Source organism: Ranitomeya variabilis, chromosome 8, assembly GCF_051348905.1.
Source record: "Ranitomeya variabilis isolate aRanVar5 chromosome 8, aRanVar5.hap1, whole genome shotgun sequence".
NCBI classification, from domain to species: domain Eukaryota; kingdom Metazoa; phylum Chordata; class Amphibia; order Anura; family Dendrobatidae; genus Ranitomeya; species Ranitomeya variabilis.
In genome coordinates this window covers 35,342,726-35,365,317 of record NC_135239.1, presented here as the reverse complement: position 1 = coordinate 35,365,317, position 22,592 = coordinate 35,342,726, and the positions used below count along the sequence as shown (strand labels likewise).

Below are 22,592 nucleotides of genomic sequence, written 5' to 3'. Positions count from 1 at the left end.
TCACTTAAGAGAAGAACAGACTGCTGCTGAGGAGGAGAGGTTCTTCTAAGGCCACAGAACAAAGCTGTCCTGATTACTGAGCTCCATACTGATAAGAGTGATGTACTTTTTTGTGAAGTGACAGCTACACTTTAATTTGTACAAGTGAGATAAGGAAAAAAAAAAATAATAAATGTATAGTAGCTTCTTATAACAGGAAGCAAGAAGACGATCACTTTGTAGAATTTTACTATTTTTATTAAAGTGAGTCAGAACTGTAAAAACAAAAAGATACCATACATAAAAAAAACCCCTCAGTAAATAAAATACAATGTGCAGCCGCCCTCCCCAGAGGATTAAATAGGTTTAATCTTAAAGTGAAGACCAATCAAACTGAAGACTAGACATTTTAGGTCCTGAACCAGGTAATAGAAGACTCTCAATCCCTCGGGGTCTCTGCAAGACAGAAACACAAGGAGGTTATGAGACTCTGGAAGATTTAGTTATGGAGCACCAATCATCTACACCAGCCCTCACTGAAGAGCACTCATGACCTTCCCCATCTAGAACACATACAAACATGATACAATGTGAGGGACACTCGGGGTCAATAATGGATATTATGTGGTCTTTTATAGTAGTAAGCTGATACATGCCACAAAAACAGATACCAACGTTTTCTCAAGGTTTATTGTAGAAATGCCTGCAGTAATCTGACCCATACGTGGGGTTCTGTGTGCTAAAACCACATTTCATGGCAGCCCCCTGCTTCTCAATGCTGCAGACCCCTCTCTCTGCTCTTCCATGTGCTTACAGATAGAAATAGATCGATCTCAACATGAGCAGTTTATATGGCTGGAAGTGACCATTGATACTAGAGTGTAATGACTGTGACCCATTACTTTGTAAATACTAACAGATATTGGAAAACTCCACATTTCATTGGTGGTCCATGGGGATCTTTCATTTTACGATTATGCTCTCCCCTCCATGCTGATCTGTGCTACAACACGGCAGTCGGGGCAATGTCTATGTTTTAGTAGATAGGGTCATAGGTGCATCTGTTTTTACTTAATTAAGACAGGGTCATTATTTGCATATGGAGCCGATATCAGTGGGTTTCTCCGAATAGCTGAACTGCAACACGGATTGTCAGTTGTTTTATTAGACAGGGTATTTAGGGGCATCTGAGCAAAATCAACAGACAGCATTAGAAATACTGAAGAAAGGATCCAGCAAAGAGCACATCAACATTACGGAGGTAATAGCTGCAAATCAGTGCAGACTTAAAAATAGGTGATATTGCTATATTGGCGCACATGATTAATTCTGTACGTACGGAAACCTGAGACCACATTATAATTAAGGGAATAACCCTTTTAGTTACATGTAAAATACTGAATGGGCTTCCTCATCCAATACCAGTACGCAGATCGCCTTCACTGGAGGACATGGGACCACCATATATGACCTAGATAGTTTCCCTTGATCATATCTGAATGCTAGCACCTACTTTTTAATGATCAGGCATGTTAAATAAAAACCATAAAGGATAAAAACTTACTTCGACTGATTCACATCTATTAGAGAGCCAATTTTTGAAGTGGTAAAGGATATGTGCTCATCGCCAATCACTATTTCCAGCTCCTGCAACATAAAGAGAACAGAAGATATATTAATATGATGCAGTACCTCTACTCGCTCTGCAGAGGTGTCATTTACCCCGGCTATCCTCACATATAAACAGCTAGGCACCGATGTATACATGGAGAAAATACCAGCACAGGAATGGCACTTCCATAGCCACTTTATATAATTATAATAATTTTTTATTTATATAGCGCCAACATATTCCGCAGCGCTTTACAACTTATAGAGGGGACTTGTACAGACAATAGACATTACAGCATAACAGAAATCACAGTTCAAAACAGATACCAGGAGGAATGAGGGCCCTGCTGCTCGCAAGCTTACAAACTATGAGGAAAAGGGGAGACACGAGAGGTGGATGGTAACAATTGCTTTAGTTATTTGGACCAGCCATAGTGTAAGGCTCGGGTGTTCATGTAAAGCTGCATGAACCAGTTAAATGCTTAAGTATGTAGAAGTACAGACACAGAGTGCTATTAACTGCATAAAGTGTATGAGAACATGATGCAGGGAACCTGATTGTGTGTTTTTTCTATTTTTAATAGGCCACACAGGGATAGTTAGGTTAATGCGTTGAGGCGGTAGGCCAGTCTGAACAAATGCGTTTTTAGGGCACGCTTAAAACTGTGGGGATTGGGGATTAATTGTATTAACCTAGGTAGTGCATTCCAAAGAATCGGCGCAGCACGTGTAAAGTCTTGGAGACGGGAGTGGGAGGTTCTGATTATTGAGGATGCTAACCTGAGGTCATTAGCGGAGCGGAGGGCACGGGTAGGGTGGTAGACTGAGACCAGAGAGGAGATGTAGGGTGGTGTTGAGCCATGGAGTGCTTTGTGGATGAGGGTAGTAGTTTTGTACTGGATTCTGGAGTGGATGGATAGCCAGTGTAATGACTGGCACAAGGTAGAGGCATCGGTGTAACGGTTGGTGAGGAATATGACCCTGGCAGCAGCATTCAGAACAGATTGGAGCGGGGAGAGTTTGGTAAGAGGGAGGCCGATTAGTAGAGAGTTACAATAGTCCAGACGGGAATGAATAAGAGAAACAGTAAGAGTTTTTGCAGAGTCGAAAGTAAGAAAAGGGCGAATTCTAGAAATGTTTTTGAGATGCAGATAAGAAGAGCGAGCCAGTGATCGGATGTGGGGGGTGAATGAAAGCTCGGAATCAAGGATGACCCCAAGGCAGCGGGCATGTTGCTTTGGAGTAATGGTGGAACCGCACACGGAGATGGCACTGTCAGGCAAAGGTAGGTTAGTAGAGGGAGAGAACACGAGGAGTTCAGTTTTTGACAGGTTCAGTTTCAGATAGAGGGAGGACATGATGTTAGAGACAGCGGTAAGACAATCACTGGTGTTTTCTAAGAAGGTCGGAGTGAAAGCAGGAGAAGAGGTGTATAATTGGGTATCGTCAGCATAGAGATGGTACTGGAACCCAAATCTACTGATTGTTTGTCCAATAGGGGCAGTATACAAAGAGAAGAGGAGGGGGCCTAGGACTGATCCTTGAGGAACCCCAACAGTAAGGGGAAGGGGAGAGGAGGAGGAACCAGCAAAACATACAGTGAAGGATCGGTCAGACAGATAGGAGGAGAACCAGGAGAGAACGGTGTCCTTGAGGCCGATGGAGCGGAGCATAGTGAAGAGGAGCTGATGATCCACAGTGTCGAATGCTGCAGAGAGATCCAGGAGAATTAGCATGGAGTAGTTAGATTTAGCTGTTAGTAGGTCATTAGAGACTTTAGTGAGGGCAGTTTCAGTAGAGTGTAAAGAGCGGAAGCCAGATTGAAGAGGGTCGAGAAGAGAGTTATCTGAGAGATAGCGGGTAAGACGGGAGTGGACCAGGCGTTCGAGGAGTTTAGAGATGAAGGGAAGATTAGAGACAGGTCTATAATTAGCGGCACAGTTTTGGTCGAGGGAGGGTTTTTTAAGTAGTGGATGTATGATGGCATGCTTAAATGAGGAGGGAAAAATACCGGAAGTGAGGGAAAGGTTGAATATTTTTGTTATGTGAGAGGTGACAGCCGGGGAAAGGGACTGGAGGAGATGTGACGGAATGGGGTCACTGGTGCAAGTGGTCGGGCGAGAAGATGCAAGGAGCCTGCTTACTTCTTCCTCAGTAACTGGTTCAAAGTCAGAGAGTGAACTAGATGCAGTGGGGGAGGGAGGACAGTGCATGGTATGAAGAGATTGGGAGATGATTTTCTGTCGAATGTGGTCAATTTTTTCTTTTAAGTAATTGGCCAGATCGTCAGCGCGGAGATCTGTGGTTGGGGCCTGCTCTCTTGGGTTGAGTAGGGACTGGAAAGTGTCGAAGAGACGTTTAGAGTTATTGGACAGTGAGGTGATGAGGGTGTTGAAATAGGTTTGTTTGGAGAGGTGAAGGGCAGAGTTGTATGTTTTAAGCATGAACTTATAATGGATGAAATCTTCGGGTAGATTAGATTTTCTCCACAGACGTTCGGCGCACCTGGAGCATCGCTGCAGGAAACGTTAATAAACTTTAATATTAAAGCAGCACTTGTGTGTGGAATTATCAAAGACCTGGTAACTTACCAAGTAAATGTGGGAAACCCTATTGAATTATAGCCCCAGCCCTCGGAGGAAGCCTGTTGAGGCGAAACTTGTTGGAGTGGCTAGGTGTTCATATTAGTTAGTACCAATGAAACTTGTGTATATCCTAGACTACAGATACTCTGTTTAAGCTGTCTCAACCCCATGGTATAGATAGGGTAGCATACCCTCAGCAATGCATTTAGGTTGATCAATGAATTGTATAGGATCTAGGGATTATACTTGTATAGAAATAACACAGGCTCACTAATGTAATTTTAATCAGACTTTACCACTTTTAAAAATAGATATAAAAGTCATGTTTTAATACATCTCTTAATTAGGGTTTAGTCATTGTGAAGAATATTGGAGATATAATTTCATGCGTGTGGTGCCATGTCAGCAAATGCGTGGGCCAAATGCCTCCCTGGACACGTGTGCGTGTAAAACTGCAGCAAGCTGACCTTGAGTGTTCCCAAGGGGTGCAGAACATCACGTTGGTGTGAGTGAGGAGACCATACCAGGTGATCTCACTGATGTAATAGTGACGTCAGGTGGGGAGGCGAGGTGCAGATTCGTCATAAGCGGTGGCAGCAGAGTGATTCTGCGTGATCTCCCTGGTGTCATCCTTCACAGTTACCACATTAACCAGAAGGTAATATGAATGCTCATCCCTAAACGAGCATTTACACTCATTAGTTAATCATCCCTATTAAAATCTACCTGTCGACCGACTCTGTCTGGCGGGGGCCAGAGGGCATCATCTTCTTTTGTGATTTCACTGTCATCTATGATCCGTTTCAATTCCTCCATCACACTCTTGTGTACATATGACTGGAATGAGAGAATTACCAGAATACATTAAAGAAACACCAACATTTTTTGCCCATAAATCGATATTGCAAGTGAATGTAATAAAATTTGTAATATATCTTATCACAGAAATACACTCTCTTATTTCTATCTTTAATTCTCAATTCACAGGTCAAATCTGTCTTCAGTGAATGCGGATTTTCCCACTACTGAGAGATGACAGTTTGTGCTCATAAAGTTCTATGGAAAATCATAACAGTCGTTTCAAGAGAACTTGCAGCAGAATGTATGTCGACCTCTAGCTCTTCATAGAATTTTAGTAGAACCAACTGCCATCTCCGGCAGTAATGGGAAAATCTGTTTTCATTTAATACAGCTATATTCAATTAAAAAGTTCTATTTATTCATTCCACATTGAAAGCGAAGTGTGCAGTGTAGATCTTCACCAATGTGCATGAATAATGATGATATTGCCGACAAGGATCATGTTGATAACAGGTAGAAGACCTTATAGAAAGGAATGAATTGCAAGTCAGCAGGCAGAACATTAGATAGAGCCCATATGGCTTATTGATTACCCTGCTTGTATTCTGTCCCATTCACAACTTGGGAAAACCTGTCCGTTCAGAAGATTAGATGGTGGGCTGTCACGATGTGGTGGTATGATCCGGTGCGGTAGGAGACCTTGGAGTAGCCGCGCAGAGCCAGGGGCGCCCTGGCCAGTGGCATCCCTGGTTACTCAGAGGAAGAAAAAAAAATGGCCGACAATACCTGGCAGCGTGTGACTTCACTACAACTATGGAGCGTCTCAGAGGCCAAAAAGCTAACTGACGCGTTTCGGGGAATAAACAGTTCCTCTTCCTCAGGGTGTCGGGGCATATAAGTACAGGACACTTCATTATAGGCTCGCACTCCATCCCTTTTTGTTTTCCAAGCATGTCATATAAACTGATCTCCTATTCCACCAATGTGTGATCTGGTGCCCAGAGAGAGTACTAGAACTAAGTTATGCCTAGTGTGAATTTTAATTGCAAAGTGTTTTTTTGCAGTGTCTTTTTTTTGCAAAGTGTTCTTTTAAAAAAATAAAACAAACATTTGATAAAGTTCATTAATGTACCCTATTAATAACATATAATACAAAAATACAAGTTGGGATAAAAAAACAACAATTTTATCATTGAACTGAGAGTAAAACATAAGTCTAGCAGGAGAAAGAACCACATTTCTCTGATAAAGCACATTACAAAGCCTGTGATCATTAGTGGAGGACTCCAGATATCATTTATAATGCAAACCAGAAATAGTCGTGTCCCAGACCGGACAAACTTTTTACAAGCTGTGGTTCCCAGGAGACCAGCTGATCAGATTAAAAATTTAACTCATTGACTGTACTAGAATCAGGTAGGAAGATGTCAGCGACTTTGGTTCTGTTAAAAGCACAAAATGACTTCACACCAAGCAGAGGTACTCTGTGCACCCTTGGTGTTGAGCAGGTCAGTGCAGGTTCCCACCTACTTGCTTTCCAGCCAAGTCCTCTAGCGATGAGTGAGTGTGGTCGGATAAGGTGTTATTTGAGCATGCTCATGTGGTAATAGAGTGTCTTCGGCGTGCTCGAATAATATGTTTCAGTCCCCGAAGCTGCATGTCTCACGGCTGTTCAACAGCTGGAAAACATGCAGGGATTGCCTAAACAGTGAGGAGACATGCAGCTGTGGCGGCTGGAACATAGTATTAGGGCACACATAAGACACTCTATTAGCACTCGAGCATGCTCAGATAACACCTTATCCGAACACACTTGCTGATCACTCATCTCCACCCTCCTGTTTACTGTGCAATCAGAACTGTCAAAGGAAGAGGAGGGGAGAGAAAAATGCAAAACAATAACATGGAAGGGGTGCACTATACTACTCAGCCATCCAAAAGGTGAACTAAGCGCCTCTACATTTGTTGGAACAGTCACTTTGTATTAAGATTACATTTGACCCCTAAAAGACTGTGCAATTTTTCATTTTTTGCAGAAGGGCCATAATTATTTTTCCATCCACATATTCATTCTACCACGCATGCAATAAAGAATGGGAAAAGTGGGGTGGAACAGAAGAAAAAATGAAATGTAATTTTAGTGACAACTGCAATGTCTGGAGCCATTTTAAATACTGCCGTCTTGCTTCACAGTGGAATTTAACATTTTAATCTATTGCAGTTAGGTCTGGCCCAGATTGCAATAGGTACTCTTGGATGCCAGTTGAGCAACACAGCCGGCACCTCAGCCGCATGGAGCGTGCGCAGTTCCTGCAGCGATGATACATTTCCAACATATATGCATAGCCACTGTTACCAAGGTGTTAGTAAAAATGTTAAGAATGGACCGATGCAGAGCGGAGAAAACGTTGAATCCTTTAAAGGCAAAAGCAGGGAACACAAACCTCCTTCCTGATCATGACGTCATTCTTGTAATTGCTATTATTGGCATAACGAAGTTTACCTGTAAGAAGAAAAATTACACTGGCTTTATACAAGACTCTCGTCACATACTGCGCATATACAAACACTGGCTGAACACGCGATTGTACCGCACTATGGAACACATCTGGCACACAACCTACAGCTGCGAGTTAGCCAGGAAGTCGCCATTTTCTAATCCATACAAGAACGAGGAATGGTGACGCGTGTACCCCGACATGATGAACACAATCCTATACTAGACTTGGCAACAAATCCCAGGAGGGCGAGTAAAATACAGGATTTTTTTTTAATTTTATACAGACTGCAGCTGAGGAACAAGGGTCTTCTGAAAATTAAACAACAAATATTGAAGCTCCTAAAGGGTTTATCAAAAGCTTCCTCATAGCAGGAAATGTGATAAATAATAAGACGACTTACACTTGACCCTGCAGTGCCAGCCACACACGTGATCACTTACATTACCCTCACTACCTTTGGCAGTCTCAGGTCACATGTGCCGGCATCACAGGTGAAACCAGTGATTGGCTGCAGCACTTCATCATGGAAGGACTGTTACAAAACATAAGAGCCGGAGGGGTAGAAGTTTTTCCCGGCGGGTACAGGAGGTTTTATAGAATTTTGCAACAATAACTCGGGCAGAAGCAATGATACAAAACAAGGAAATGAACAGTCAGTGTCTCCAGCACGTCCCACCGGACTCTTACAGTAATAACACTTGTGTCCTCACATGTGTGACCGCTGTGATCAATCACTGACCTCCACACCTTGCCTAGGCCAGTGATTGTCTGCAGGGGTCACACACGCACAGGCCACACATGATGGCTGCAGGGTGTCAGCTGAGACCAACTGAAGCAAATATAGGATATTATAGAGCTCCACACTTTACCTAGGCCAGTGATTGTCGACAGCGGTCACATACTACATGCGATCGCTGCAGGATGTCAGCCGAGAGCGGAGCAGCGCCCCAACACAGCGAGAATGAGGCAAATGCTGGATAGATTATTCCAGAGCCTCCTGGAGGCCAATTTTCATGAAATATTGGAAAAGTCCTCTAAGCTGCTGGGGGTAGTAGTTCTCAGAACCTCAGGTTGCCATAACAACTCCCTCCAGCCCCGGCCTGCCGCCAGCTGGCCCCGCAGCCCGCCTCTCATTCCCAGATTCTTACCGTCCGGTCTGAATTCAAACTCTAAAAACTCGTGTCCGAATTTGCCTTTGTGCCCCACGTAATACCGGAGGTAGAAATCGCTGCCCATGGTGTGAAGTAACGCTGGAAGCTCCGGAAAGACGACAACCTCGAGCACCGGGCGCAAAAGTTGATCGTACTTCCGGCTGGTGACGTACAGGAACGCGCCTCGAGTATCAACCAATGAGCTAAGAGGGGGCGGTCCTAAGAAGCCTGTGTGATTCCGCTTTTCACTAGAGGGCGCACGTAGCTGATTGGCTTTACACGAGCGAGGACTGAGATTCTATATGATAGTATTCAGCTTGGTCTCCGGAAACATGGCCGCTAGTACACCAGCTAGCTCTAGTGTTTGATGACAAGCCTCCGGGAAAATAGCCGCTAGTAGTAGTAGTACAGCTAGCTCTAGTGTGCGGTGATAAGTCTCCAGGAAAATGGCCGCCAGTTGTACAGCTAGCACTAGTGTGAGGTGATAAGCCTCCAGGAAAATGGCGGCCAGTTGTACAGCTAGCACTAGTGTGAGGTGACAACAAGTCTCCAGGATAATGGCGGCCAGTTGTACAGCATGCTCTAATGCTGGCGGCCATTAAACAGTGGACAATGTTTTCAAGCCATTTATACCGACTCAATACTTTGGAAGGAGGCTGTATGACCAGCTATAGCACTGGAACTTTCCATTTTTGCTCTTTTCATAACTTTCGTATTTTTGTTGTCGACATAGCCATTTAAGACTGATTTTGTTTTTTGCAGGACCAGTTGTAGTTCTGAATGGTTCTGGATTAAAAGGGGGAAAATGAATCAAATTGATATGAAATTATGAAGAAATATGCATTACCGGCCTGAGTAACGCCGGCTGAACGGACGCCCGCAGATTGGCCGTTCTGTCATGTTTTGCATTAGTGCTGCTCAGCTCTAAAAATGTTATGTTGCAAAATGAACCGCCGAGGCCAATAAGGCCGCCCACTGCAGTCTATGGGACTAATGGGAGAGAGCCCGGAGTACAGCATTGAACCCAAGCTTCACAGATCTGTGATTTACCACAATGCATGGACGGCCCGAGGGTCTCCTGACCTGAAATCTGCAGCCTCACGTACACCTATGGCTGTGAAATCTGGATCAGGAGAGCTGCGATCCGTCCTGTTCGCCGCAGTCCGAGTATGGAAAACAAAATGAATATTCCAACATCAGAGCGATGCATTTTATCTGCTCTATACAGATCTGGAACAACCTCTCCCCCCAGGTCTATATGCCTGTAAACCCCCTAACAATGGAAGACATTTTTCAATGGTCTGATTGATCCTTATTTTTCCATAAAAGGCAGCTCTGTTCCAGACCAAATTAACCTTTGGGGCAACTTTGAGACAAAAGAAGCATTGGGAAAATAAAATTTAAGGGGAGCAAAATCATTTTTCATTTTCCAAATTACATCCAGAACCCTAACTTTCCCGCCATCAATATCCCCAGCACGTACAATAATTCACTATTGATTGGGCCATTCCAAATTTAGCTTCTTTATTTCATGAATTACCGAACCCCATTGCAATCCTCTACCTGCTAACCAAAATATGCTGCCAAGCTTATTATTAAATGACAAGAGTTCCTAATTAATTTCTCCCTGAAGATCTCTACTGGGTCCAATAAATTACAACCCCCCCCCCCCCCCATCCCATTTTACCATATGGAGTGGTGGATGAAAGAGGAAAAAAATAAAGGGAGATTAAATGAAAAAAAAAAGAAGCAATTCTGCCATGAGTACTGCTACCTTTCGCCCCATTCAAAATAAAGCAAAAAAATACACGTTTGATAGGTTCAGAAACTCCCGATCTATCAAAATATAAAAATAATTAATCCAATCGGTAAACGGCGTAACGAGAAAGAAAATCAAAACGGCAGAATTACGGTTTTTGAATTAAAATAAAATAATGGGCGATCACAACATCGTATCTGCACCAAAATGGTATCAATAAAAAGGTCAGCTCGGAGCCAAAAAAATAAGCCCTCACCCAACCTCAGATCCCGAAACAGAGATCTCTCAAAATAGCACTTTTTTTTTTTTTTTTACAAACTCTGGATTTTTTTTTCCACCCCTTAAATAAAAAAAGAACCTAGTCATGTTTGGTGTCTGCGAACTCGTAATGACCTGGAGAATCATAATGGCAGGTCAGTTTTAGCATTTAGTGAACATGGTAAAAAAAAAACAATTGTTAAATTGCACTTTTTTTTGCAATTTCACCGCTTTTGGATTTTTTTCCCGTTTTCTAGTACAAGACATGGTAAAACTAATGATGTCGTTCAAAAGTACAACTCGTCCCGCAAAAAACAAGCCCTACTGACAGAAAAATAAAAAAAGTTATGACTCTGGGAAGAAGGGGCGGAAGAAACGAAAACACAAAAAAGGAAAATCCCAAGGGGTTACAGCACCACTCCAGCGGTTCTTCTAACAAAAAAAACCAAAATGCTGGAGTGGTGCTTAAAGAAAAAAAAAGGCCTTGTAGCCTTTTCCCTAGTTCTCAGGACTGAGATAACAAATGCATCTTCATTGCTCAAATCTGTTTCAGCCAATTATTTATCAAACGCTCAGAAGTTTTGGGTAAAAAGCAATCAATTCAGTTGCAATCCGATGTCAGTAACAGGCAACTACCAGCAGATGGCGACGTTCTACCACCTTTAGACTTGGCAAGCTGTGTCACGTGACCCTGCCGTCGTGGACGGGGACTCTTTACGACGTGTGTGTCGATTTCCTTGTAGTGCCGTAAAGCAATCACCGCCCGTGACGTCATGGTGGTAAGTTCTGTAGAAAAATTGCATGTCCTTGATTGGGTATTACAATAAGGCTGCTGGAAGCTGGAGGGTTAAATATAAGGGCATGTTACACTAGAGCTGGAAGGTGTACGATGGAGGGGAGAAACAAGTCCTGTGAAATGGTACTTTATACATAAGCTGTTGCAAAACTACAACCTCCAGCATGCCCAGTCAGCTACATACTACCAAGGCATCGACACAACAAAAAAATAGAGCAAAAATGTCCCCAACAACATCATGGAAGTATAAAAAGATTAATTTATTGAGAAAAATCACATACAAAAAATCCTTTTACATACGCGTTTCCGCTTTTTTTAAAAAAAAAAAGCTGAAATGCGAAACGCGCGTCTGGGGCTGGGGGGCGAGGTGGGAACAATCCCCTGACAAGTAATGGGTGAGCACACTTTTGGATTAATCTTTGGTCCGAATTGGCTTATCATTTATTGCGGTATTATGGGTTGTTTTGGTTATTCAGAGCCAACAGATGTTTCTTTCCTTTGTGTGTCACATGTTTGCTTCCCTGGGGTATATTGTATTGTTCTCCTCCAGTCCTGCATTTATCTGCAGGTCTTCTCCGGTCAAATTCTCTTGACATATATTGGGAATATGTAAAAGGATTTTTTGTATGTGATTTTTCTCAATAAATGAATCTTTTTATACTTTTATGATGTTGTTTGGGACATTTTTGCTCTATTTTTTTGTCGCGTTGGTGTCTATTTGGAGCGGTCCAGTTGCATCTATATTTTCTCATCATTTTGGGAGAGCTGGTACACGGTGCTCTTGGCCTCAACATATGGTGGTGCTTTTTTATTTATATTGATAATACCAAGGCATGCTGGGTGTTGTAGTTTTTCATTCTCTAGATGCACACATACGAATAATATGTTTGTGCACCTTTTGCCCTGTGAAAAACGACAACTCCTAGAATTACTGGGCAGCTACATCGTATCATGGCATGCTGGGAGTTGTAGTTCTGCAGAGGAGAGGGTCGCAGATCACCATTAGGGATATAATTCGGCTACTTTCACATCTGCATTAGGGAGTAGATGGTCACATGATGGACACGACGGCTTCTAATAGACCCTACCGACTATAATGGGCACAATAATGCAGATATTACAGTCAGTAGGGTACTTTGGGCGCCATTTGTGTCCATCATGTGACAGATCCGTCCCCTGAGAAATGCTGTTGCACGACACATGTTGCCACAGCTTTAAGGAGCAGATTTCTTAAAGGGCTGTTCTAAAAAAACAAACCAAGTTATCCTCTGATCCATAGGGTTGGGAACAACCTTTTGATATCTGGGGGGTCCAACCACCAGGATCCCACAGTCCTGTGAGGAGCATTATCCTGAAGGAGGTGCACATCATTTCTCCAGCTGCTGTGATACTACAACTCCCAGCATTCATCTACCATTGGACTTGAGAGTGAGATGAACTTTTATACCATGAAGTCTTCACCGGTTTCTCTTTTTCTCCTGTCGTTTGGACACTTGTAGAAGTTTGCATTACAGTTGAAGGCCAATCTAGAAAACATCACAAGGCTGCGGCCGGTGGGTGATGATTTCCGCTGGTTTCTAAAGGTGAGAGGATTTCCATGTTACTGTATCTAGTGCCGAGTATGGGGTCATGATGTGCAGACTCCACCATGTTTGGATACAGGAAATACATTACTGCGGTACCACAGCCTTATGGAAGGGATACTTGGGCACTACTTCGGGAACAATATGTGCTCATTAATCTTCTAAACCGCTGATGTATGGTGCTGCTGTGTGAATTAGTGTTTGCGCTGCTGCATTCACTAGCGATTGCGCTGTTGCGTGCACTAGCGATTGCTCTGCTGCGTGCACTAGGGTTTGCCCTGCTGCGTGCACTAGCGATTGTGCTGCTGCATGCATTAGGGTTTGCCCTGCTGCGTGCACTAGCTATTGCGCTGTTGCGTGCACTAGCGATTGCACTGCTGCGTGCACTAGGGTTTGCCCTGCTGCGTGCACTAGGGTTTGCCCTGCTGCGTGCACTAGCTATTGCTCTGCTGCATGCACTAGCGGTTGCTCTGCTGTGTGCACTAGCTATTGCGCTGTTGCGTGCACTAGCGATTGCTCTGCTGCGTGCACTAGGGTTTGCCCTGCTGCGTGCACTAGCTATTGCTCTGCTGCATGCTCTAGCGATTGCTATGCTGTGTGCACTAGCTATTGCGCTGTTGCGTGCACTAGCGATTACTCTGCTGTGTGCACTAGGGTTTGCCCTGCTGCGTGCACTAGCGATTGCCCTGCTGCATGCACTAGCGATTGCTCTGCTGCGTGCACTAGCGTTTGCTCTGCTGCGGGCACTAGCGATTGCTCTGCTGCGTGCACTAGTGATTTCGCTGCTGCGCGCACTAGGGTTTGCCCTGCTGCGTGCACTAGGGTTTGCCCTGCTGCGTGCGCTAGCGATTGCGCTGCTGTGTGCACTAGCGATTGCGCTGTTGCTTGCACTTGTAATGTTGCTGCCGCGTGCACTAGCGATTGCGCTGCTGCATGCACTAGCGATTGCACTGCTGTGTGCACAGTCGGTATAGTCAGTTGCTATGTGAGCTGCCTAGATGCATATCAGTTACCTCATTCAAAAGTGGAACTGTGCCTACAAAAGACAAGTAATGGCATATCGCTAGGAAATATCATCACTTTAACGCATATTCCACAGGATAGGTGATAAGTTATAGATCAGTGAGAGTTCAACTGCTGGGACCTACACAGATCACTTTCATACCTGTTATAATGGAGCTGCAGCGCTCATGTTTGTCCCCAACTCAGTTAATTCTCCATGAGACTGCTGAGCGCTGTAGTGGGCTGTCTCCGGCAGTCCTCTAGAAAATTAATGGGTGTCACGGTAAATTATGCGGACCACCACTCCATTATAATGGAGATAGTGCCACTTTCTGGCGATCGCTATGCGTCGCAGCAATTGGACTCCCACTGACTTAAAAGTTTTCGCCTATTTTGTGGATAAGTGATAACTTGTACCAACCAAAATACCCCATTATGATCTAACCTCTGGGACTCCCACTGATTCGGCCTTTAATGGGACATATTTTTCCTTCCACTCCCGACATATACCGGAATGCAACTGCTCTGGCCAGAAATGCGTCTGTGCAGTCCTCATTGTCATGATCAGTGGGAGGTTGGGCCCCCTGCGATCTAGTGATGGCACATCCTAGCCATAGTCTATTACTTTTTCTGTATAGGAATACTCCTTTAATCATCACGTTAATGGCAGCTTAGATTTGCAGACAGTTAACGCTCCAGGTGAAAACACTTCGCATGGGGCCATGTTTTGGCCATTGCAGCATGAAAACCCTTGTGTAAAAGTTCCAAAATTGTCTCTTTCTCCTTGTAATTGTTCCCCTTCACTTATTACATACGGTGTACAAAAGTTAAATAAGTCGTCTTCACTGTGTGGCTCTTCAGCTGTTGAACTACAACTTCCAGCATGCCTTGGAATGTTTCACCCACAGTGATCTAGATCATTTAATAATTATTTCCATTCTCCTTTTTATAGTTGAAATGTGGAAACTGCGGAGAATTATCGGACAAATGGCAGTATATCACATTGATGGTGAGCGAGGATATCCGCTGGACCGTCTGGTATAATAATTCGGAATGGCAGCGTCTGACCGAAGGGAGATAGGGCAAATTAGCATTTTTAGGACATGTTCACACAGTCCTTTTTATGCCGTGGTTGTTATTTCTGCATGAAAAATGCTGCTTCTATTACACACATTTATATTTTTTTATGTTGTTTTATGCATTCAGATGAATGGCTAAAAACACAGCAAGGATGCTGAAAGAGATTGACATGGGGTTTAAAATAAACTGCAAGGAAATAAAACGCAAACTGCATGAATTAGATTTTAGAAAACTCACTTATTGTGCTACTACTGCAAAACACTGCATTTTTCCCGCATATGTAGGGATTCACTTGCTTTCATTCCGCAGGTAGGGTAGCGTTCACACAGACACGTAGTTTCTTGTACAGATAGGAAGATTTATTAACTCCATAAACTTACAGCAGAAAATAAAAACAAAGAGTCCATACAGCAGTATGAGAAACAGAGCAGCTCAGCTGCTCAATATTCCAAGTGCAATACACGTCCTATTGCAGAGTCTAAACAACATGCACAGGTCCTCCACAGATCCAGATACCAGAGGTGTTTGCACCTCTGCTCCCAGACAAGGAATGAACAACCCGGCTGCCATTTTGAACCAGCTGCACCTCCTGGATTGGAGGGTGGGAATGACTAGTTTCACCCATCTCAACTAATCATTCCTAAAAAACCTGGGCACATATATTGGTCTTATTGCCCCTCTCAGCACATCCTGTCCAGAATTCTGCCAGCTGCTGGTCTACATACCCTCCCCCTCTGCCCAAAGACGGGCTGGGCATTTTCACTCAACCAATCATGAACCTCATACAGCGAAGGCTTGACCAAGCCGATATGACATGCCTAGTTTGGCCTCCTTTTCATTGATTGGTAAACTTTGTAGTGTCTCTCATCAACCCTTTACATATTGATCTTATTAACCCTCTCAGCACCTCCTATCCAGGATTCTGCGAGCTGCTTGTCTACACACTGAAAAATGTGTACTTGTGAACAAGCCCTTAAAGAAAACCTTCCATATTATTACACATTGGAGTGGTGGTATGCCTCTGTAGATGGTTTTTCCCATAAAAAAATGTAACCTTTATTGTAGAGATCCGGTATGCCAGTCTTGAGAAATGTAATATACAAGTCATATGGAAATCAGGCTGTAAGCGCACTGGAGGCGTGACAAAGCAGTCTGACTGCACGGACACGCCCTCAGTGCACTTCTAGTCAGAATTGCATATGGCTTCTACCCTAGATTTCTCATGACTGGCACATCGGATCTCTACAATAAAGGTATCATTTTTATATGGGAAAAACCATCTTGCTATTGCCATATCTAAAACGTGCTGATAGGTTCCCTTTACCAGTGTTTTGGATACACAGTCAGTAAATATTGGGGTGAGGATGACTGCTTTCTATGTTTTATAGGTATAAGTCTGGTAATCTTCTGTCATTATTTCATTCATTCACCTGTAGGACAGTGTTCCTTTAAAAGGTGGCCGAGGCAGCGCCAGTATGGTACAGAGGTGTAAGCTTTGCTCTCGAGAAAACTCTATCGGTAAGTTGTATTACAGGGGTGGCCGAAGCCTCGTTATTATATTACCTCCCAATAATAAGTTTATTACGGAGCCTATGACCGTAGCAATCAGCTTCAATATCAAGGAGAAAGCTACAAGGAGTGTCCTGTTTTCCTGCAGCGCCTCTACAGGAGAAACAAAGCATTACACAGTCCCTATTAAATCAATGTGTTGGCTCTGTAATGCATAGATATAGGTCCTCCAGGGCTGCACACCCTCTTCATAGCCCTCCTGACTAATGGGAGACTCTTAATAACTCAGTACATGGACAACCCCCTAAAGCCGCTAGACCAGTCATTGGTTACACAAAACATGGTAATATAAAAAATATAGGGATCTGACAATTTTTTAAATTTTTTTTTTTCATAGATATATTGAGAATCTCGCTGCAGCCGTACAATGTAAGTAACTTAGAGGACTAAATAGCTGCATTACTTGTGGATGGCGCACACAGGTCGTCGGCAGAGTCCGTGCACATTGGATTTGTCATCTTGCATTGTAATATTTATTGCGTATCCTCACCTTATAAATAAAAGTACAGTAAAATGCCTTTAAATTTGCATCTAATAATCTGGAAATTCTGATAATCCAGCACAGATCTAAGCTGGAAAGGGAAATGAGGAGAGAACCAGTATGGAGCTTCTTCTCTAAGTTATTGTAGCAGTTTTTGTACTAAAGGCTTATTCCCATCTCGATTTTTCATCTCTAGTTACCTGAATGGCGCTATGAATATTTTCCATGACTCCCATAAAAACACGGTTTTATAAACCCCTATTTATTTCTATGGGAGTTACACAAAGAGCCTAATACAGCTGCATTAGGCTGCTCTCATAGTTTCGCCCTTCGATGGCTGCATCTGGGCACAGTTATTCCCATCTCAGACATGTATACATGTTAAACAGCTTAACGTCAGCAGATCCTGCAGATGTCAGCTTTTATCTAATGTGTGTGGGGGTCCTTACGGGCTGTTTCAGACATCTGTGATCATCGGTCTGATCTTGGATCACAATCCACGGACTGGCTGCTTATCTCCTGCCCCCTAAGTGTGACCACCTTATAGAAATATTGGGGTCGGGAGACACACCGCCAGTCCATGCACTGTGATCCAGGGTCGGGAGACACACCGCCAGTCCATGCACTGTGATCCGGGGTCGGGAGACACCGCCAGTCCATGCATTGTGATCCGGGGTCGGGAGACACACCGCCAGTCCATGCACTGTTATCCGGGGTCGGGAGACACACCGCCAGTCCATGCACTGTGATCCGGGGTCGGGAGACACACCGCCAGTCCATGCACTGTTATCCGGGGTCGGGAGACACACCGCCAGTCCATACACTGTGATCCGGGGTCGGGAGACACACCGCCAGTCCATGCACTGCGATCTGGGGTCGGGAAACACACCGCCAGTCCATGCACTGTGATCCGGGGTAGGGAGACACACCTCCAGTCCATGCACTGTGATCCGGGGAAGGGAGACACACCGCCAGTCCATGCACTGTGATCTGGGGTCGGGAGACACCGCCAGTCCATGCACTGTGATCCGGGGTCGGGAGACACACCGCCAGTCCATGCACTGTTATCCGGGGTCGGGAGACACACCGCCAGTCCATACACTGTTATCCGGGGTCGGGAGACACACCGCCAGTCCATGCACTGTGATCCGGGGTCGGGAGACACACCGCCAGTCCATGCACTGTGATCCGGGGTCGGGAGACACACCGCCAGTCCATGCACTGTTATCCGGGGTCGGGAGACACACCGCCAGTCCATACACTGTGATCCGGGGTCGGGAGACACACCGCCAGTCCATGCACTGCGATCTGGGGTCGGGAAACACACCGCCAGTCCATGCACTGTGATCCGGGGTAGGGAGACACACCTCCAGTCCATGCACTGTGATCCGGGGAAGGGAGACACACCACCAGTCCATGCACTGTGATCTGGGGTCGGGAGACACCGCCAGTCCATGCACTGTGATCCGGGGTCGGGAGACACACCGCCAGTCCATTCACTGTGATCCGGGGTCGAGAAACACACTGCCAGTCCATGCACTGTGATCCGGGGTCGGGAGACACACTGCCAGTCCATGCACTGTGATCCGGGGTCAGGAAACACACCGCCAGTCCATGCACTGTGATCCGGGGTCGGGAGACACACCGCCAGTCCATGCACTGTGATCCGGGGTCGGGAGACACACTGCCAGTCCATGCACTGTGATCCGGGGTCGGGAGACACACTGCCAGTCCATGCACTGTGATCCGGGGTCAGGAGACACACCGCCAGTTCATGCACTGTGATACGAGATCAGACCGATGGCCACGGACGTCTGAAACTGCCCTCAGGCTGAGATAGTAATAACCCTATAGTATTACATTGTGACTGTTTTTCTGGAGTATCCCGGCCTTACCGGTAGGGTTTATATACTTTTTATGACCTGATCAAGAAATTAATAAGTTAAAGGTATATAAATAGGAGTTTCATTCATGCTCCGCTTTGCCTGAGTGCTCTCGGCCACACCGGTCTTGTAATATTTCTGTTTTTGCCCTTTATCATATTCAGGCTGAAGACAGCGAGCGCTTTAAGACTATAGTGGAATTTGAGTGTCGCGGTTTGGAGCCGGTCGATTTTCAACCTCAGGTACATTTATAATCACTGGGTTTCGCAAACATAAAGCTCCTGGCCTTATGACTCAAAGTGACAATGTTACCTTAAAGGGGCTGTCTGACCTTAGAGTACAAGTCTGCTGTCACTTTAACCGGTTTATGATCTTGTGTATGCAAATCATATACTTTCAGTCACGCGCCAACACCGAAGGATCCTGACAGTGCGCGCTGCACGCTGTGAGGATTCACAAATCTGCAATCACATATAGTGGCTGCAGACTTGTACCCTAAGGCCGGACAACCCCTTTAATTCTCTGCGCAACTCATCTCCAAACTCTGCATAGCGATCATATTGTGGCTGCCTGCAGCCACCACTAGAGGGAGCTTTCTTCACATCCAGTAATATAGGATGCAGTCCTCTCCCGTCGGTGGTGACTCTACGCAGCCCACAAGGCTTTATTAAATCTGTGTCTGTGCAGAAGATTCGGAGCCCCGTGTCAGAAAAAACAGAGGTCCCACCATCTTCGTGCAATTTTGCATCAAAAATATTTTGTACAAAAAAAAATGTATGAAAAATCAGGTATTTGGCTATAAGTCAAATGGAAACGGAGATGCACAAAAACTACCAAAAATACAAGTTTTTGGACATACAGAGTTCATAGTCTGTGGTGCAGATGCCGGTATACATTCAGGACACACAGGAAATGTCCAGATTAGGTGCAAGATGCGGCTACATGTAGAGTAAAACGACTCCGATTTGGGATGATCAGATGTCACATATAATCCCTGATGAGTAAGTGGGGTGATAACACGAGGACAAGTTCCTGTATCGCCCCTTTGGTTTCTAAGACAGTGAAAGACTGAGATCCTTTCCTTACTAATGTCACTTGTAGCCCCCCATCATATTCCCATCCCAGCCTTCTCTTCCACCCGACACCGATCCATCCTGACCACAGCGTCCTCGAAAAGGTAGTGGAGAATGGGGATTCTGGCAGCGACTTCCATGGGAATAAAAAAATCGGCCATATTGAAATCCAAAATACAGAACTCTTGATAGGTGGTCGGCTGATTCTGCAAATATCAACCAGATCGGGTGTTTGTTTTTTATTTAATAATAAAACTGTTCCCGGTCCTCTTTTGCGGTGGGAATAGTGATGATTGCTGTGTTTTTTTGCACCTTTTAAGTCCATGTGCGGTAAGCCCTTTATTAGATTACAGATTAGTCACGGCTCTATTACCGCCCAGGTCTGATGTAACTGATTACTGTCCATTATGTAACCGGAACACTCAGCGGGATTGCCAATCAATATATCCGTTACACAACGTCATTTATACGATACCAGAAGGCCCCGCACATAATGGCGGATACATTCCCACTGTCCGCGGAGGCTGCGTTGTGTTATTACTAATGTATCAGGGCGATGACACAATGTTCTATGGATGGACTGAACACAACATATACCGTACTTATATTTGTGTATATGACGATTGCTCTTTTTATTATCCTCCTGCAGGCCGGATTTGCTGCTGAAGGGGCAGAAACTGGGACTCCATTTGGTGACATTAACCTGCAGGAAAAGGTTGGCGTTTGGGGGAAATTTTACCAAAAACATTGTGCGAAAACGTGATATAGGCTAAGTGCAGATTGTATCTGAAGCTCCATTCTAATGGGGATAAAAATGTCCTGTTCTAGCGATCAGTGGTCGGACCCCCCCCCCCCCCCCCCAGATATAGAAGGTATCTCCTATCTTATGGATAGATGTAACTTGTTCCAACAAACCCCCCCCCCCTGTAAATAAACGATAAGCATACGTATATCAGCCAGAGACGTTTTAGCATATGACGTGAGATTTTTCCGGTGAACATTTGGAGGGGGGGGGGGTCTCAGCACCTGGACCCACTACTTCTGACATGTCACTATAGCTCCCCTTTACCATTGACTCTACGTTCTCCCGTAGGACTGGACGGATTATGATGAGAAGGCACAAGAGTCTGTGGGGATCTACGAGGTGACGCATCAGTTCAAGAAGTGCTAACACCGTCCTGTTTGTTGGAAATTATTACTCAGACTCTTGTTACACATCCAATACGGACATTGTCAAAGCTTTTACATTCATCTGTGTAAGTTATAAATGTACATAACTCGTGTATCAGATTACTGCAAATATTTAACATAAAAACAAAAAACTTTTGAGCCTTTTTTTTTTTTTTTCTTCCGAGGAGTGTGCATGCGTATGTGTGGAATGGAAATATGCCGGCTCTTTCTAGTACGTGAACTTAAAGGGGTTGTTTGGGAATAAAGTGTCAAGAGTGGTGAAGGGGCTGGAAACTCCAAAATCAGCTTCAGGGACGTAACCAGTGACCGGAGCCGAACACCACAGCTGTTTCCTGTACAGCAGCCATTCCTGGGTAGAGCTGCTCAGATCCTATTCATTTCAGGATCGGATTCAATAGCAGGAATCTTTTCGCTGAAGAGGCGCGACCATCAACACTGGACACGTGATGCTCAGATAGGAAATCAAGCAGTACTATGGGTCACATATATTTTTTTTTTTTTTTTACAAGTCGCAAATTTTCCATCCTAAGAGATTGAAAAGTAAATCAATACAGATTCATGGGACACCGGTCTTTTATCATGAAGCACATAAATGAATCCCATTCTAATGCGGAGTTTGAAATTACTGGATAAGTCATCAATATCAGATAAATGGCAGCCGTACTCTCACCTATGATCTGCAGGAGTTAAGGGGTACTTCCATCTCCAAGATCCTATCCCAATAGGTAGTTGGTGGGTGTAATATTAGCAAATACCTCCAATTAGAAATGTAGTATGGTTCTTCTGATTAGTTTTATTGCTTACCCTATGTGCAGGGCATTACAGTAGCTTAGGTATCCATGGTTACGACCACTGATACAGTGACACTTGGTTGTTTGTGGTCATATTATTATTATACCTATTACATATTGGGATAGGGTCTTGGAGATGGGTATACCCCTTCAAAGAGCAAGTGCCACATTCCCTTCATTGCTTACTAAGCATTTTATTACGCTTTTTTTTACTTGTGCAATATGGTGCCTTTATAATTATTTGGGACTATGTGTGCGGTCGTAGAGGAGCCTCGCTAATAAAACAATGATGTTCTTAGTCGCCACTTTACAGGTTAAGACCCCCCATATACATCGACCAAATCCGCCATTATCGAAAGGTTCTTCCAACAGTCTAATATGTATAGGAAACCCCAATTTCAGACTGCTGATCCTCTGTAATCTAAGATATAAGCCGCTGCCAGAGATGTGTGGCAGCAGCTCTTTCATAAAGGACACAGGAGACATGTGAGACGGCCA

General features: G+C 44.5%; 2 protein-coding genes across 2 annotated transcripts; one reads left to right on the top strand and one right to left on the bottom strand.

Annotated features, from left to right (window-relative positions):
- Positions 1 to 214: 214 nt before the first annotated feature.
- Positions 215 to 8,802, bottom strand: MAGOH (mago homolog, exon junction complex subunit). Its single transcript, XM_077277493.1, has 5 exons — positions 8,626 to 8,802; positions 7,421 to 7,479; positions 4,902 to 5,012; positions 1,544 to 1,626; positions 215 to 435 (listed from the first exon to the last, which is right to left on the bottom strand). The coding sequence occupies exons 1-5, from the start codon at positions 8,711 to 8,713 to the stop codon at positions 336 to 338; spliced, it is 441 nt and encodes a 146-aa protein (XP_077133608.1). The 5' UTR covers positions 8,714 to 8,802; the 3' UTR covers positions 215 to 335.
- Positions 8,803 to 11,313: 2,511 nt separating this feature from the next.
- On the top strand, positions 11,314 to 21,438 carry CZIB (CXXC motif containing zinc binding protein). Its single transcript, XM_077278647.1, has 8 exons — positions 11,314 to 11,424; positions 12,941 to 13,024; positions 14,979 to 15,035; positions 16,543 to 16,624; positions 17,013 to 17,044; positions 19,204 to 19,281; positions 20,762 to 20,827; positions 21,206 to 21,438. Exons 1-8 carry the CDS (start codon positions 11,419 to 11,421, stop codon positions 21,281 to 21,283), a joined length of 483 nt encoding a protein of 160 aa, XP_077134762.1. The 5' UTR covers positions 11,314 to 11,418; the 3' UTR covers positions 21,284 to 21,438.
- The last annotated feature ends 1,154 nt before the right edge of the window (positions 21,439 to 22,592 follow it).

What these genes read in the sequence shown, in the direction of transcription:
- MAGOH (XM_077277493.1), bottom strand. Translation starts at nt 8,713, where the DNA reads ATGGGCAGCGATTTCTACCTCCGGTATTACGTGGGGCACAAAGGCAAA. An exon ending in GTTTGAATTCAGACCGGACG is followed by an intron (nt 7,480 to 8,625) that starts GTAAGAATCTGG and finishes TTCTTCTTACAG; the next exon opens with GTAAACTTCGTTATGCCAAT. An exon ending in ACGTCATGATCAGGAAGGAG is followed by an intron (nt 5,013 to 7,420) that starts GTTTGTGTTCCC and finishes CTCTCATTCCAG; the next exon opens with TCATATGTACACAAGAGTGT.
- CZIB (XM_077278647.1), top strand. An exon ending in GGCAGTATATCACATTGATG is followed by an intron (nt 15,036 to 16,542) that starts GTGAGCGAGGAT and finishes ATTCACCTGTAG; the next exon opens with GACAGTGTTCCTTTAAAAGG. An exon ending in ACATTAACCTGCAGGAAAAG is followed by an intron (nt 20,828 to 21,205) that starts GTTGGCGTTTGG and finishes GTTCTCCCGTAG; the next exon opens with GACTGGACGGATTATGATGA.